The sequence below is a fragment of the Salmo salar genome, unplaced genomic scaffold, assembly GCF_965601325.2.
Source record: "Salmo salar unplaced genomic scaffold, fSalSal1 ptg000360l, whole genome shotgun sequence".
NCBI lineage: Eukaryota > Metazoa > Chordata > Actinopteri > Salmoniformes > Salmonidae > Salmo > Salmo salar.
This window is the reverse complement of record NW_027675360.1, coordinates 1198526-1217500: the sequence shown is the minus strand read 5'-3', so window position 1 is coordinate 1217500 and position 18975 is coordinate 1198526. Positions and strand designations below refer to the sequence as shown.

The 18975-nt window shown below is 41.8% G+C and overlaps 1 protein-coding gene across 1 annotated transcript in view; it reads right to left on the bottom strand.

Moving 5' to 3' along the window:
• Positions 1 to 2838: 2838 nt before the first annotated feature.
• Positions 2839 to 18975, bottom strand: part of LOC123732099 (NLR family CARD domain-containing protein 3-like) — a 28134-nt gene continuing 11997 nt past the window's right edge. The window contains exons 5-10 of the mRNA XM_082971643.1: positions 18618 to 18734; positions 15565 to 15681; positions 13306 to 13425; positions 11970 to 12032; positions 4809 to 5044; positions 2839 to 4643 (exon numbers count right to left, since the gene is read on the bottom strand). Coding sequence (XP_082827769.1) covers positions 2839 to 4643; positions 4809 to 5044; positions 11970 to 12032; positions 13306 to 13425; positions 15565 to 15681; positions 18618 to 18734 — 2458 coding nt within the window. The remainder of the gene's footprint in view (positions 4644 to 4808; positions 5045 to 11969; positions 12033 to 13305; positions 13426 to 15564; positions 15682 to 18617; positions 18735 to 18975) is intronic.

Below are 18975 nucleotides of genomic sequence, written 5' to 3'. Positions count from 1 at the left end.
TTCAGGTCATTGTTACTCAGATCCAGCTCTCTCAGGTGTGAGGGGTTTGACCTCAGAGCTGAGACCAGAGAATCACAGCCTTCCTCTGTGACTCCACAGCCTGACAGCCTGCAAAGAGTCAAATCAAATTAAAATCACACTGCTATGCTTTAGGGTGGTGAAAATAGTGGCAGTATAATTTTTCAACATATTCAGATATCAGTGTCATGAAACCTTTCATATCTATTCAGAAATTAATGTATCATATTATAAATGACAGATTATCAAAGTTTTGCCTGCAGATAGAAACATGTATAGTACAAATATTTGAGTAGACTGACCAGACCAGTTTAAAAGCAGTATCAGTCAAAAGACAGACAGTGAGGTATCAGATTTAGATTGTATTGAGTATACAGTCCACACCATATCTGTTTTGACAGTGAAGATAACATTTTAAATGTGGCTCTAAACTCCAACATTTTGGATTTCAGATCAAATGTTTCATATGAGGTGACAGTATATAATGTCACCTTTTATTTGAGGATATTTTCATACATATCTGTTTCACCATTTAGAAAAATGAAATCACTTATGTATCTAGTCCCCCTATTTGAATAAGTCATTAGTATTCTGACCAATTCACTCATAGTGTATTAAAATAGTCAAAAGTTTAGTATTTGGTCCCATATTCTTTGACTGCAATGACTACATCAAGCCTGTGACTGCCATGATCGAGAAAGATCATGAATAATAATGAGTGAGGAAGTTACAGAGGCTACAACAAAACATGCTAACCTCTCACCATTACCAATAACAGAGGCTACAACAAAACATGCTAACCTCTCACCATTACCAATAACAGAGGCTACAACAAAACATGCTAACCTCTCACCATTACCAATAACAGAGGCTACAACAAAACATGCTAACCTCTCACCATTACCAATAACAGAGGATACAACAAAACATGCTAACCTCTCACCATTACCAATAACAGAGGATACAACAAAACATGCTAACCTCTCACCATTACCAATAACAGAGGCTACAACAAAACATGCTAACCTCTCACCATTACCAATAACAGAGGCTACAACAAAACATGCTAACCTCTCACCATTACCAATTACAGAGGCTACAACAAAACATGCTAACCTCTCACCATTACCAATAACAGAGGCTACAACAAAACATGCTAACCTCTCACCATTACCAATAACAGAGGATACAACAAAACATGCTAACCTCTCACCATTACAAATAACAGAGGGTACAACAAAACATGCTAACCTCTCACCATTACCAATAACAGAGACTACAACAAAACATGCTAACCTCTCACCATTACCAATAACAGAGGCTACAACAAAACATGCTAACCTCTCACCATTACCAATAACAGAGGCTACAACAAAACATGCTAACCTCTCACCATTACCAATAACAGAGGATACAACAAAACATGCTAACCTCTCACCATTACCAATAACAGAGGATACAACAAAACATGCTAACCTCTCACCATTACCAATAACAGAGGCTACAACAAAACATGCTAACCTCTCACCATTACCAATAACAGAGACTACAACAAAACATGCTAACCTCTCACCATTACCAATAACAGAGGCTACAACAAAACATGCTAACCTCTCACCATTACCAATAACAGAGGATACAACAAAACATGCTAACCTCTCACCATTACCAATAACAGAGGCTACAACAAAACATGCTAACCTCTCACCATTACGAATAACAGAGGATACAACAAAACATGCTAACCTCTCACCATTACCAATAACAGAGGCTACAACAAAACATGCTAACCTCTCACCATTACCAATAACAGAGGATACAACAAAACATGCTAACCTCTCACCATTACCAATAACAGAGGCTACAACAAAACATGCTAACCTCTCACCATTACCAATAACAGAGGATACAACAAAACATGCTAACCTCTCACCATTACCAATAACAGAGGCTACAACAAAACATGCTAACCTCTCACCATTACCAATAACAGAGGCTACAACAAAACATGCTAACCTCTCACCATTACGAATAACAGAGGATACAACAAAACATGCTAACCTCTCATCATTACCAATAACAGAGGCTACATCAAAACATGCTAACCTCTCACCATTAACCTCAAATAAAAGGTGACATTCTGTACTGTCACCTAATATGAAATATTCTTTCTCAAATCCAAAATGCTGGAGCATAGCACCAAATTTAAAATGTAAGCTTCACTCTCCAAACACATATGGTGTGGACTATGTGTGCCTGGTAAACACATGTGGATCTGGTGAACAGTTATCACTTGTTGACCAACTACAGGAATACTGACCTCAGAGTCTCCAGTCTGCAGTGTGGATCCTCCAGTCCAGCAGAGAGCAGCTTCACTCCTGAATTCTTCAGGTCATTGTTACTCAGGTCCAGCTCTCTCAGGTGTGAGGGGTTTGAACTGAGAACTGAGGCCATCACTTTACAGGATGTGTCTGTGAGTTTACAGCCAGTGAGTCTGCCAACACAGAAGAAATACAATGACAGACAGGTTGTATTAAAATGATACGCTTAGCTTTCCCTGCTTACACTGTAAGCCGTGCACTAATAATGTGTATATCGTGCATTTATGGTTCAATGCTACAACCTTTCTGATCAGTTTGTACTATAGTTTAAGAGTTTTCAGCTGATAGAAAGTTTAGTCAGCCAATGAAAATACTGTTGTTCCTAAATACAGTAAAGTTTGTTCCGAGGGATAGTTACATGGGTACTTAGAGCCAGTCAGCCAATGAAAATACTGCTATGATTACAATTTATTTTGGTGTGTGTTATTTACATGAATACTTACAGAGCTTTCCTGCAGCCTCTCACAGCTGGGAGCAGTCTCCTACGACCCTCCTCTGATGTCTTGTATTCCTTCAGGTTAAACACATCCAGAACCTCCTCTGATATCTGCAGCATGTAGGCCAGCGCTGAACACTGAGCAAGGGAGAGGTTTTTGGATCTGTTCTCTGACCTCAAGTACTCTTGGATTTCCTCCTGTACTGAATGGTCTTTCATCTCTATCAGACAGTGGAAGAGATTGATGCACCTCTCAGGGGACATGTTCTTCCTTTGCATCACCTTAAGGGATCGGATTGTTTTCTGGATGCTCTCCGGACTGCTTTCTGTCTGTGTCACCAGACCTCGTAGGAGTTTCTGATTGGACACTAGTGACATGCCATGAAGGAAGCGGACAAAAAGGTCCAGGTGTCCATTCTTACTCTCCAAGGCTTTATCCACGGTACTCTTCAGCAGCTCATGCAAGGTTAGCTCTTCAGACACACCTCTAGACTTTCGCTTGAGGAAAGGCTTCAGTGCATCCATGTTCCTGGCTGTGTAACAATGGTACATGTAGACAGCTGAGAGAAACTCCTGAATGCTGAGATGAACAAAGCAGTACACCACTCTCTGAAATATCACAGACTCTTCTTTAAAGATTTGTGTGCACACTCCTGAGTACACTGAGGCTTCTTTGACATCAAGGCCACACTCTTTCAGGTCTTCTTCATAGAACATGAGATTACCCTTCTCCAGATTTTCAAACGCCAGCCTCCCCAGCTTCAGAAGAATTTCCTTATCTGACTCCATGAGCTCCTCTTGATCCATCTCATCTCTTCCATGATACTTCTGGTTCTTCAGGCTGGTCTGAATGAGCAGGAAGTGTATGGACATCTCAGTCAGAGTCGTGGGCATCTCTCTCCTCTTGTCTGTCCTCAACATGTGTTCAAAGACTATTGCAGAAATCCAACAGAACACCGGCATGTGGCACATGATGTGGAGGCTCCTTGATGTCTTTATGTGTGAGATGATTCTGCTGGCCAGGTCCTCATCACTGAATCTCTTCCTGAAGTACTCCTCCTTCTGTGGGTCATTGAACCCTCGTACCTCTGTCACCTGGTTAACACACTTAGGGGGGATCTGATTGGTTGCTGCTGGTCGGGAGGTTATCCATAGGAGAGCAGAGGGAAGCAGATTCCCCTTGATGAGGTTTGTCAGCAGAACATCAATAGATGATGTCTGGGTGACATCAGACACCTTTTCATTGTGCTGGAAATCTAATGGAAGTCTGCTTTCATCCAAACCATCAAAGATGAACATAGCTTTACAGGCAGTGAGTTTCTTTGCATTGCCTATGTCTAGTTCTGTGTGGAAGTCATTTAAAAGTCTGAGAAGACTGTACTGACGATCTTTGATCAAGTTCAGCTCCCGGAAAGGAAGCACAAATATGATCTCCACATCTTGGTTTGCCTTCCCTTCAGCCCAGTCTAGGATGAACTTCTGCACAGAGACTGTTTTTCCGATGCCAGCGATGCCCTTGGTCAGCACAGTTCTGATGCTTCTCTCTTGGCCAGCTAAGGGTTTAAAGATGTCATTGCAGTGGATTGCTGTGTCATGTGAGGTTGGTGTCCTGGATGCTGTCTCTAGATGCCACACCTCATGTTCATTGTTAACACCTTCACTCTCTCCTTCTGTGATGTAGAGCTCTGTGTAAATCCTGTTGAGGGGAGTTTGGTTCCCTGCTGTTTCCATGCCTTCTATCACACATTCATACCTCCTTTTCAGACTGGCTTTATGGTTTACTATAGCTCTCTGCAGGCTGTCATCCACTACAAGGGAGGAGTAAAATGGATGTGTATCAGACACAGTCATTGACAGGATGAAATGTGGGCCTCCACAACTACAGTAACTTATATTATCTCATATTATTGTAGTTAACTACATTTAAATCATATTGAGGTATTGACTTAGCACAGGTCTGCAAGTGTTCTTACTGTTTTCAGAGCCTCTTGCATCATTGGGTTCCCTCAGGTTCTGTAGTACAGGAAGTGTTCTGGATCTCTTTCTACACTGAGGACAGTCATAGTCTCCTGAAGGAGCAGGTTTCTCCCAGTATCTGGTGATGCACTGTCTGCAGAACCTGTGTCCACAGGTGATAGAGACCGGATCCCTCAGAACCTGCTGACACACTGCACACCTGGACTCATCCTCTGGCAGAGTAGACCATCCACTACAGAGATAAAGGAGAGAGAGATACTGATCCTCTGGCAGAGTAGACCATCCACTACAGAGATAAAGAAGAGAGAGATAATGATCCTCTAACAGAGTAGACCATCCACTACAGAGATAAAGGAGAGATACTGATCCTCTAATAGAGTAGACCATCCACTACAGAGATAAAGGAGAGAGAGATACTGATCCTCTAACAGAGTAGACCATCCACTACAGAGATAAAGGAGAGATACTGATCCTCTAACAGAGTAGACCATCCACTACAGAGATAAAGGAGAGAGAGATACTGATCCTCTAACAGAGTAGACCATCCACTACAGAGATAAAGGAGAGATACTGATCCTCTGGCAGAGTAGACCATCCACTACAGAGATAAAGGAGAGAGAGATACTCATCCTCTGGCAGAGTAGACCATCCACTACAGAGATAAAGGAGAGAGAGATACTGATCCTCTGGCAGAGTAGACCATCCACTACAGAGATAAAGGAGAGAGAGAGAGACTTGTAGATGTTACTACTGATCCTCTAACAGAGTAGACCATCCACTACAAGGATAAAGGAGGGAGAGATAGTGATCCTCTAACAGAGTAGACCATCCACTATAGAGATAAAGGAGAGAGAGATACTGATCCTCTGGCAGAGTAGACCATCCACTACAGAGATAAAGGAGAGAGAGATACTGATCCTCTAACAGAGTAGACCATCCACTACAGAGATAAAGGAGAGAGAGAGAGATACTGGTCCTCTAACAGAGTAGACCATCCACTACAGAGATAAAGGAGAGAGAGATACTGATCCTCTAACAGAGTAGACCATCCACTACAGAGATAAAGGAGAGAGAGAGAGATACTGGTCCTCTAACAGAGTAGACCATCCACTACAGAGATAAAGGAGAGAGAGATACTGATCGTCTGGCAGAGTAGACCATCCACTACAGAGATAAAGGAGAGAGAGATACTGATCCTCTGGCAGAGTAGACCATCCACTACAGAGATAAAGGAGAGATACTGATCCTCTAACAGAGTAGACCATCCACTACAGAGATAAAGGAGAGAGAGATACTGATCCTCTAACAGAGTAGACCATCCACTACAGAGATAAAAGAGAGAGAGATACTGATCCTCTGGCAGAGTAGACCATCCACTACAGAGATAAAGGAGAGATACTGATCCTCTAACAGAGTAGACCATCCACTACAGAGATAAAGGAGAGAGAGATACTGATCCTCTAACAGAGTAGACCATCCACTACAGAGATAAAGGAGAGAGAGATACTGATCCTCTAACAGAGTAGACCATCCACTACAGAGATAAAGGAGAGAGAGATACTGATCCTCTAACAGAGTAGACCATCCACTACAGAGATAAAGGAGAGATACTGATCCTCTAACAGAGTAGACCATCCACTACAGAGATAAAGGAGAGAGAGATACTGATCCTCTAACAGAGTAGACCATCCACTACAGAGATAAAAGAGAGAGAGATACTGATCCTCTGGCAGAGTAGACCATCCACTACAGAGATAAAGGAGAGATACTGATCCTCTAACAGAGTAGACCATCCACTACAGAGATAAAGGAGAGAGAGATACTGATCCTCTAACAGAGTAGACCATCCACTACAGAGATAAAGGAGAGATACTGATCCTCTAACAGAGTAGACCATCCACTACAGAGATAAAGTAGAGAGAGATACTGATCCTCTAACAGAGTAGACCATCCACTACAGAGATAAAGGAGAGAGAGAGAGATACTGGTCCTCTAACAGAGTAGACCATCCACTACAGAGATAAAGGAGAGAGAGATACTGATCCTCTAACAGAGTAGACCATCCACTACAGAGATAAAGGAGAGAGAGATACTGATCCTCTGGCAGAGTAGACCATCCACTACAGAGATAAAGGAGAGAGAGATACTGATCCTCTGGCAGAGTAGACCATCCACTACAGAGATAAAGGAGAGAGAGATACTGATCCTCTAACAGAGTAGACCATCCACTACAGAGATAAAGGAGAGAGAGAGAGATACTGGTCCTCTAACAGAGTAGACCATCCACTACAGAGATAAAGGAGAGAGAGATACTGATCCTCTGGCAGAGTAGACCATCCACTACAGAGATAAAGGAGAGAGAGAGAGACTTGTAGATGTTACTACTGATCCTCTAACAGAGTAGACCATCCAATACAAGGATAAAGGAGGGAGAGATAGTGATCCTCTAACAGAGTAGACCATCCACTATAGAGATAAAGGAGAGAGAGATACTGATCCTCTGGCAGAGTAGACCATCCACTACAGAGATAAAGGAGAGAGAGATACTGATCCTCTAACAGAGTAGACCATCCACTACAGAGATAAAGGAGAGAGAGAGAGATACTGGTCCTCTAACAGAGTAGACCATCCACTACAGAGATAAAGGAGAGAGAGATACTGATCCTCTAACAGAGTAGACCATCCACTACAGAGATAAAGGAGAGAGAGAGAGATTCTGGTCCTCTAACAGAGTAGACCATCCACTACAGAGATAAAGGAGAGAGAGATACTGATCGTCTGGCAGAGTAGACCATCCACTACAGAGATAAAGGAGAGAGAGATACTGATCCTCTGGCAGAGTAGACCATCCACTACAGAGATAAAGGAGAGATACTGATCCTCTAACAGAGTAGACCATCCACTACAGAGATAAAGGAGAGAGAGATACTGATCCTCTAACAGAGTAGACCATCCACTACAGAGATAAAAGAGAGAGAGATACTGATCCTCTGGCAGAGTAGACCATCCACTACAGAGATAAAGGAGAGATACTGATCCTCTAACAGAGTAGACCATCCACTACAGAGATAAAGGAGAGAGAGATACTGATCCTCTAACAGAGTAGACCATCCACTACAGAGATAAAGGAGAGAGAGATACTGATCCTCTAACAGAGTAGACCATCCACTACAGAGATAAAGGAGAGAGAGATACTGATCCTCTAACAGAGTAGACCATCCACTACAGAGATAAAGGAGAGATACTGATCCTCTAACAGAGTAGACCATCCACTACAGAGATAAAGGAGAGAGAGATACTGATCCTCTAACAGAGTAGACCATCCACTACAGAGATAAAAGAGAGAGAGATACTGATCCTCTGGCAGAGTAGACCATCCACTACAGAGATAAAGGAGAGATACTGATCCTCTAACAGAGTAGACCATCCACTACAGAGATAAAGGAGAGAGAGATACTGATCCTCTAACAGAGTAGACCATCCACTACAGAGATAAAGGAGAGATACTGATCCTCTAACAGAGTAGACCATCCACTACAGAGATAAAGTAGAGAGAGATACTGATCCTCTAACAGAGTAGACCATCCACTACAGAGATAAAGGAGAGAGAGAGAGAGATACTGGTCCTCTAACAGAGTAGACCATCCACTACAGAGATAAAGGAGAGAGAGATACTGATCCTCTAACAGAGTAGACCATCCACTACAGAGATAAAGGAGAGAGAGATACTGATCCTCTGGCAGAGTAGACCATCCACTACAGAGATAAAGGAGAGAGAGATACTGATCCTCTGGCAGAGTAGACCATCCACTACAGAGATAAAGGAGAGAGAGATACTGATCCTCTAACAGAGTAGACCATCCACTACAGAGATAAAGGAGAGAGAGAGAGATACTGGTCCTCTAACAGAGTAGACCATCCACTACAGAGATAAAGGAGAGAGAGATACTGATCCTCTGGCAGAGTAGACCATCCACTACAGAGATAAATTAGAGAGAGATACTGATCCTCTAACAGAGTAGACCATCCACTACAGAGATAAAGGAGAGATACTGATCCTCTAACAGAGTAGACCATCCACTACAGAGATAAAGTAGAGAGAGATACTGATCCTCTAACAGGGTAGACCATCCACTACAGAGATAAAGGAGAGAGAGAGAGATACTGGTCCTCTAACAGAGTAGACCATCCACTACAGAGATAAAGGAGAGAGAGATACTGATCCTCTGGCAGAGTAGACCATCCACTACAGAGATAAAGGAGAGAGAGATACTGATCCTCTGGCAGAGTAGACCATCCACTACAGAGATAAAGGAGAGAGAGATACTGATCCTCTAACAGAGTAGACCATCCACTACAGAGATAAAGGAGAGAGAGAGAGATACTGGTCCTCTAACAGAGTAGACCATCCACTACAGAGATAAAGGAGAGAGAGATACTGATCCTCTGGCAGAGTAGACCATCCACTACAGAGATAAAGGAGAGATACTGATCCTCTAACAGAGTAGACCATCCACTACAGAGATAAAGGAGAGATACTGATCCTCTAACAGAGTAGACCATCCACTACAGAGATAAAGGAGAGAGAGATACTGATCCTGTAACAGAGTAGACCATCCACTACAGAGATAAAGGAGAGAGAGATACTGATCCTCTAACAGAGTAGACCATCCACTACAGAGATAAAGGAGAGAGAGATACTGATCCTCTAACAGAGTAGACCATCCACTACAGAGATAAAGGAGAGATACTGATCCTCTAACAGAGTAGACCATCCACTACAGAGATAAAGGAGAGAGAGAGAGATACTGGTCCTCTAACAGAGTAGACCATCCACTACAGAGATAAAGGAGAGAGAGATACTGATCCTCTAACAGAGTAGACCATCCACTACAGAGATAAAGGAGAGAGAGATACTGATCCTCTGGCAGAGTAGACCATCCACTACAGAGATAAAGGAGAGAGAGATACTGATCCTCTAACAGAGTAGACCATCCACTACAGAGATAAAGGAGAGAGAGATACTGATCCTCTAACAGAGTAGACCATCCACTACAGAGATAAAGGAGAGAGAGATACTGGTCCTCTAACAGAGTAGACCATCCACTACAGAGATAAAGGAGAGAGAGATACTGATCCTCTGGCAGAGTAGACCATCCACTACAGAGATAAAGGAGAGAGAGATACTGATCCTCTAACAGAGTAGACCATCCACTACAGAGATAAAGGAGAGAGAGATACTGATCCTCTAACAGAGTAGACCATCCACTACAGAGATAAAGGAGAGAGAGAGAGATACTGGTCCTCTAACAGAGTAGACCATCCACTACAGAGATAAAGGAGAGAGAGATACTGATCCTCTGGCAGAGTAGACCATCCACTACAGAGATAAAGGAGAGATACTGGTCCTCTAACAGAGTAGACCATCCACTACAGAGATAAAGGAGAGAGAGATACTGATCCTCTAACAGAGTAGACCATCCACTACAGAGATAAAGGAGAGATACTGATCCTCTAACAGAGTAGACCATCCACTACAGAGATAAAGGAGAGAGAGATACTGATCCTGTAACAGAGTAGACCATCCACTACAGAGATAAAGGAGAGAGAGATACTGATCCTCTAACAGAGTAGACCATCCACTACAGAGATAAAGGAGAGATACTGATCCTCTAACAGAGTAGACCATCCACTACAGAGATAAAGGAGAGAGAGATACAGAGTAGACCATCCACTACAGAGATAAAGGAGAGAGAGATACTGATCCTCTGGCAGAGTAGACCATCCACTACAGAGATAAAGGAGAGAGAGAGAGATACTGGTCCTCTAACAGAGTAGACCATCCACTACAGAGATAAAGGAGAGAGAGATACTGATCCTCTAACAGAGTAGACCATCCACTACAGAGATAAAGGAGAGAGAGATACTGATCCTCTAACAGAGTAGACCATCCACTACAGAGATAAAGGAGAGAGAGAGATACTGATCCTTTAACAGAGTAGACCATCCACTACAGAGATAAAGGAGAGAGAGATACTGATCCTCTAACAGAGTAGACCATCCACTACAGAGATAAAGGAGAGAGAGATACTGATCCTCTAACAGAGTAGACCATCCACTACAGAGATAAAGGAGAGAGAGATACTGATCCTCTAACAGAGTAGACCATCCACTACAGAGATAAAGGAGAGATACTGATCCTCTAACAGAGTAGACCATCCACTACAGAGATAAAGGAGAGAGAGATACTGATCCTCTAACAGAGTAGACCATCCACTACAGAGATAAAAGAGAGAGAGATACTGATCCTCTGGCAGAGTAGACCATCCACTACAGAGATAAAGGAGAGATACTGATCCTCTAACAGAGTAGACCATCCACTACAGAGATAAAGGAGAGAGAGATACTGATCCTCTAACAGAGTAGACCATCCACTACAGAGATAAAGGAGAGATACTGATCCTCTAACAGAGTAGACCATCCACTACAGAGATAAAGGAGAGAGAGATACAGAGTAGACCATCCACTACAGAGATAAAGGAGAGAGAGATACTGATCCTCTGGCAGAGTAGACCATCCACTACAGAGATAAAGGAGAGAGAGAGAGATACTGGTCCTCTAACAGAGTAGACCATCCACTACAGAGATAAAGGAGAGAGAGATACTGATCCTCTAACAGAGTAGACCATCCACTACAGAGATAAAGGAGAGAGAGATACTGATCCTCTAACAGAGTAGACCATCCACTACAGAGATAAAGGAGAGAGAGAGATACTGATCCTTTAACAGAGTAGACCATCCACTACAGAGATAAAGGAGAGAGAGATACTGATCCTCTAACAGAGTAGACCATCCACTACAGAGATAAAGGAGAGAGAGATACTGATCCTCTAACAGAGTAGACCATCCACTACAGAGATAAAGGAGAGAGAGATACTGATCCTCTAACAGAGTAGACCATCCACTACAGAGATAAAGGAGAGAGAGATACTGATCCTCTAACAGAGTAGACCATCCACTACAGAGATAAAGGAGAGAGAGATACTGATCCTCTAACAGAGTAGACCATCCACTACAGAGATATAAGAGGGTGCAGTAATAAACTCAGTTACAACAAATTACAAATTACAACAACATATCTATATGTGGTGACGTACCTTCGGTCAAAGGTGATTGATTTTCCACCACTGGAATTAACAGGATGATCCATGGAGAAGTCACTGTTCATAGACAGACAGCTGGGATCAGTATACTGTGTTCATAGACAGACAGCTGGGAACAGTATACTGTGTTCATAGACAGACAGACAGCTGGGAACAGTATACTGTGTTCATAGACAGACAGCTGGGAACAGTATACTGTGTTCATAGACAGACAGACAGCTTGGAACAGTATACTGTGTTCATAGACAGACAGCTGGGAACAGTATACTGTGTTCATAGACAGACAGACAGCTGGGAACAGTATACTGTGTTCATAGACAGACAGCTGGGAACAGTATACTGTGTTCATAGACAGACAGACAGCTGGGAACAGTATACTGTGTTCATAGACAGACAGCTGGGAACAGTATACTGTGTTCATAGACAGACAGCTGGGAACAGTATACTGTGTTCATAGACAGACAGCTTGGAACAGTATACTGTGTTCATAGACAGACAGCTGGGAACAGTATACTGTGTTCATAGACAGACAGCTGGGAACAGTATACTGTGTTCATAGACAGACAGCTGGGAACAGTATACTGTGTTCATAGACAGACAGCTGGGAACAGTATACTGTGTTCATAGACAGACAGCTGGGAACAGTATACTGTGTTCATAGACAGACAGCTGGGAACAGTATACTGTGTTCATAGACAGACAGCTGGGAACAGTATACTGTGTTCATAGACAGACAGCTGGGAACAGTATACTGTGTTCATAGACAGACAGCTGGGAACAGTATACTGTGTTCATAGACAGACAGCTGGGAACAGTATACTGTGTTCATAGACAGACAGCTGGGATCAGTATACTGTGCTGTCTGAGTGTGGTAGTAGCCTCTGGAATGAATAACATGTCCACAACACCATTACTAGAATTTTGTGCCTGAGACCTACCACAATACCCCATTCAAAGGTACTTAAATATATTGACTTGCTCATTCACCCTCTGAATGGCACACATACACAATCCATGTCTCAATTGTCTCAAGGCTTAAAAATCCTTCTTTAACCTCCCCTTCATCGACACAGATTGAAGTGGATTTAACAAGTGACATCAATAAGGGATCATTGCTTTCACCTGGATTCACCTTGTCAATCTACGTCATGGAAAAAGCAGGTGTTCATAATGTTTTGTACACTCAGTGTCTTAAAATATATGACATAAACAACAAATGATAAGCAGATGCTTTACAGTATATACTCAGATACTCAAAATACATCTGGTTTCAGATCTTGAAGGTTCTCCTCTTCAATAGTAATATCATCAATTCTGACCAGTAACTTACCTGGGGTCAAAGGTCCCTGATCCATCACTAAAATGTATAGGATGATGCATAGAGGAGTCACTCTTCATGGACAGATGACTGGGTACTGGAGAGACTGATCTCAGAGTTTGGTTAGAGAATCTGGAAAACATAATGAATCACCATCAAACTACAATATATATAATATATAAAACCATATTTCAATAGATAAAATACATTACATAAAGCACTAAAATATATGCTGACATAAAGCATTAAAATATGTGCCATTACATTAATTAAACATTGAATTATGTGACATTACATAAATCAACAAACATCAACAAACAAAATAAATGTGAAAACATTAACACCCTCCTAATATTGAGTTGTCACATACAGATACTGATTCACTTCATCTCAGTTCCACTTGAATCCTTCAGAGTCTATTGATGCACATACTTTATAGTATGTCCATATGTACAGTACCAGTCAAACAGTAACACAATAAAACATCAATATGTCTATATATACAGTACCAGTCAAACAGAACACATTAAAACAAACAATAATGAGACTATACGGAGTACCAGTACTGAGTCAATATGCAGGGGTACCAGGTAGTTGAGGTAATAATGAGACTATAAGGAGTACCAGTACTGAGTCAATGTGCAGGGGTACCAGGTAGTTGAGGTAATAATGAGACTATAAGGAGTACCAGTACTGAGTCAATATGCAGGGGTACCAGGTAGTTGAGGTAATAATGAGACTATAAGGAGTACCAGTACTGAGTCAATGTGCAGGGATACCAGGTAGTTGAGGTAATAATGAGACTATAAGGAGTACCAGTACTGAGTCAATGTGCAGGGGTACCAGGTAGTTGAGGTAATAATGAGACTACAAGGAGTACCAGTACTGAGTCAATGTGCAGGGGTACCAGGTAGTTGAGGTAATAATGAGACTATAAGGAGTACCAGTACTGAGTCAATGTGCAGGGGTACCAGGTAGTTGAGGTAATAATGAGACTATAAGGAGTACCAGTACTGAGTCAATGTGCAGGGGTACCAGGTAGTTGAGGTAATAATGAGACTACAAGGAGTACCAGTACTGAGTCAATGTGCAGGGGTACCAGGTAGTTGAGGTAATAATGAGACTATAAGGAGTACCAGTACTGAGTCAATGTGCAGGGGTACCAGGTAGTTGAGGTAATAATGAGACTATAAGGAGTACCAGTACTGAGTCAATGTGCAGGGGTACCAGGTAGTTGAGGTAATAATGAGACTATAAGGAGTACCAGTACTGAGTCAATGTGCAGGGGTACCAGGTAGTTGAGCTAATAATGAGACTATAAGGAGTACCAGTACTGAGTCAATGTGCAGGGGTACCAGGTAGTTGAGGTAATAATGAGACTATAAGGAGTACCAGTACTGAGTCAATATGCAGGGGTACCAGGTAGTTGAGGTAATAATGAGACTATAAGGAGTACCAGTACTGAGTCAATGTGCAAGGGTACCAGGTAGTTGAGGTAATAATGAGACTATAAGGACTACCAGTACTGAGCCAATGTGCAGGGGTACCAGGTAGTTGAGGTATTAATGAGACTATAAGGAGTACCAGTACTGAGTCAATGTGCAGGGGTACCAGGTAGTTGAGGTAATAATGAGACTATAAGGAGTACCAGTACTGAGTCAATGTCCAGGGGTACCAGGTAGATGAGGTAATAATGAGGCTATAAGGAGTACCAGTACTGAGTCAATGTGCAGGGGTACCAGGTAGTTGAGGTAATAATGAGGCTATAAGGAGTACCAGTACTGAGTCAATGTGCAGGGTACCAGGTAGATGAGGTAATAATGAGGCTATAAGGAGTACCAGTACTGAGTCAATGTGCAGGGGTACCAGGTAGTTGAGGTAATAATGAGGCTATAAGGAGTACCAGTACTGAGTCAATGTGCAGGGTACCAGGTAGTTTAGGTAATTGAGGTAATATGTAAATGTAGGTAGATGTAAAAGTGACTAGGCAATCAGGATAGAGATTACATGTCCTCGTCCAGGGATTGCACACACACACACACACACACACACACACACACACACACACACACACACACACACACACACACACACACACACGTGGAGGGAACGTTGTGTTTGTTTAATATTGTTTTAGGACTATGAAAATGGACAAAAGTATTAGCCTATGGATTATGAAAACAACCAAAAGAAATGTGAAAATGGGAGAGGAGAAATGACTAGAGACAGTGTTGTTTAACTCACTGACCATGACCCATGAGTTCTTCTTACCTTTGTTCAGTAGAAAAGTCTCCCTCTCTAAACTCTATAGGTGTACCCATAGACCGATCACTCTTCATGGACACACAGCTGGGTACAGGGGAGGCTGTTCTCTCCGGCTTGATTGGTCTTCAACACAACAGAGACAAACATTACATCTCTCATCTACTCTGATCTCAGATGGGAACATAAGAAGAGCTCCAACATGCAACATATCACTTTACAGAAATGTTCGGAAATGTGCCTTTATGGTTTAAAGAAATTATGGAAGAGATTGGTGTGTTATTTCACTATCTAATCATGGCATGGCGTTGTTCAGTGACAGACATGTATTTGTTTAAAATCTATCACTTGATGGTTTCATTTCAGAGAGAGAAATAATGTTTTTTTGCTAAATGCTATATATCTGCCTCACTCTCAGAGAAATCAGTAGTACTGCTAGGTTTAACACAGTAATAATATATATCTGCCTCACTCTCAGAGAAATCAGTAGTACTGCTAGGTTTAACACAGTAATAATATATATCTGTCTCACTCTCAGAGAAATCAGTAGTACTGCTAGGTTTAACACAGTAATAATATATATATGCCTCTCAGAGAAATCAGTAGTACTGCTAGGTTTAACACAGTAATAATATATAACTGCCTCTCAGTGAAATCAGTAGTACTGCTAGGTTTAACACAGTAATAATATATATCTGCCTCTCAGAGAAATCAGTAGTACTGCTAGGTTTAACACAGTAATAATATATATCTGCCTCTCAGTGAAATCAGTAGTACTGCTAGGTTTAATACAGTAATAATATATATCTGCCTCTCAGAGAAATCAGTAGTACTGATAGGTTTAACACAGTAATAAAATATATCTGCCTCTCAGAGAAATCAGTAGTACTGCTAGGTTTAATACAGTAATAATATATATCTGCCTCTCAGAGAAATCAGTAGTACTGCTAGGTTTAACACAGTAATAATATATATCTGCCTCTCAGTGAAATCAGTAGTACTGCTAGGTTTAATACAGTAATAATATATATCTGCCTCTCAGAGAAATCAGTAGTACTGATAGGTTTAACACAGTAATAAAATATATCTGCCTCTCAGAGAAATCAGTAGTACTGCTAGGTTTAATACAGTAATAATATATATCTGCCTCTCAGAGAAATCAGTAGTACTGCTAGGTTTAATACAGTAATAATATATATTTGCCTCTCAGAGAAATCAGTAGTACTGCTAGGTTTAATAGAGTAATAATATATATCTGCATCACTCTCAGAGAAATCAGTAGTACTGCTAGGTTTAACACAGTAATAATATATATCTGTCTCACTCTCAGAGATCAGGCTATATGGAGTACCAGTACTGAGTCAATGTGCAGGGGTACCAGGTAGTTGAGGTAATAATGAGACTATAAGGAGTACCAGTACTGAGTCAATGTGCAGGGGTACCAGGTAGTTGAGGTAATAATGAGACTATAAGGAGTACCAGTACTGAGTCAATGTGCAGGGGTACCAGGTAGTTGAGGTAATAATGAGACTATAAGGAGTACCAGTACTGAGTCAATGTGCAGGGGTACCAGGTAGTTGAGGTAATAATGAGACTATAAGGAGTACCAGTACTGAGTCAATGTGCAGGGGTACCAGGTAGTTGAGGTAATAATGAGACTACAAGGAGTACCAGTACTGAGTCAATGTGCAGGGGTACCAGGTAGTTGAGGTAATAATGAGACTATAAGGAGTACCAGTACTGAGTCAATGTGCAGGGGTACCAGGTAGTTGAGGTAATAATGAGACTATAAGGAGTACCAGTACTGAGTCAATGTGCAGGGGTACCAGGTAGTTGAGGTAATAATGAGACTACAAGGAGTACCAGTACTGAGTCAATGTGCAGGGGTACCAGGTAGTTGAGGTAATAATGAGACTATAAGGAGTACCAGTACTGAGTCAATGTGCAGGGGTACCAGGTAGTTGAGGTAATAATGAGACTATAAGGAGTACCAGTACTGAGTCAATGTGCAGGGGTACCAGGTAGTTGAGGTAATAATGAGACTATAAGGAGTACCAGTACTGAGTCAATGTGCAGGGGTACCAGGTAGTTGAGCTAATAATGAGACTATAAGGAGTACCAGTACTGAGTCAATGTGCAGGGGTACCAGGTAGTTGAGGTAATAATGAGACTATAAGGAGTACCAGTACTGAGTCAATATGCAGGGGTACCAGGTAGTTGAGGTAATAATGAGACTATAAGGAGTACCAGTACTGAGTCAATGTGCAAGGGTACCAGGTAGTTGAGGTAATAATGAGACTATAAGGACTACCAGTACTGAGCCAATGTGCAGGGGTACCAGGTAGTTGAGGTATTAATGAGACTATAAGGAGTACCAGTACTGAGTCAATGTGCAGGGGTACCAGGTAGTTGAGGTAATAATGAGACTATAAGGAGTACCAGTACTGAGTCAATGTCCAGGGGTACCAGGTAGATGAGGTAATAATGAGGCTATAAGGAGTACCAGTACTGAGTCAATGTGCAGGGGTACCAGGTAGTTGAGGTAATAATGAGGCTATAAGGAGTACCAGTACTGAGTCAATGTGCAGGGTACCAGGTAGATGAGGTAATAATGAGGCTATAAGGAGTACCAGTACTGAGTCAATGTGCAGGGGTACCAGGTAGTTGAGGTAATAATGAGGCTATAAGGAGTACCAGTACTGAGTCAATGTGCAGGGTACCAGGTAGTTTAGGTAATTGAGGTAATATGTAAATGTAGGTAGATGTAAAAGTGACTAGGCAATCAGGATAGAGATTACATGTCCTCGTCCAGGGATTGCACACACACACACACACACACACACACACACACACACACACACACACACACACACACACACACACACACACACGTGGAGGGAACGTTGTGTTTGTTTAATATTGTTTTAGGACTATGAAAATGGACAAAAGTATTAGCCTATGGATTATGAAAACAACCAAAAGAAATGTGAAAATGGGAGAGGAGAAATGACTAGAGACAGTGTTGTTTAACTCACTGACCATGACCCATGAGTTCTTCTTACCTTTGTTCAGTAGAAAAGTCTCCCTCTCTAAACTCTATAGGTGTACCCATAGACCGATCACTCTTCATGGACACACAGCTGGGTACAGGGGAGGCTGTTCTCTCCGGCTTGATTGGTCTTCAACACAACAGAGACAAACATTACATCTCTCATCTACTCTGATCTCAGATGGGAACATAAGAAGAGCTCCAACATGCAACATATCACTTTACAGAAATGTTCGGAAATGTGCCTTTATGGTTTAAAGAAATTATGGAAGAGATTGGTGTGTTATTTCACTATCTAATCATGGCATGGCGTTGTTCAGTGACAGACATGTATTTGTTTAAAATCTATCACTTGATGGTTTCATTTCAGA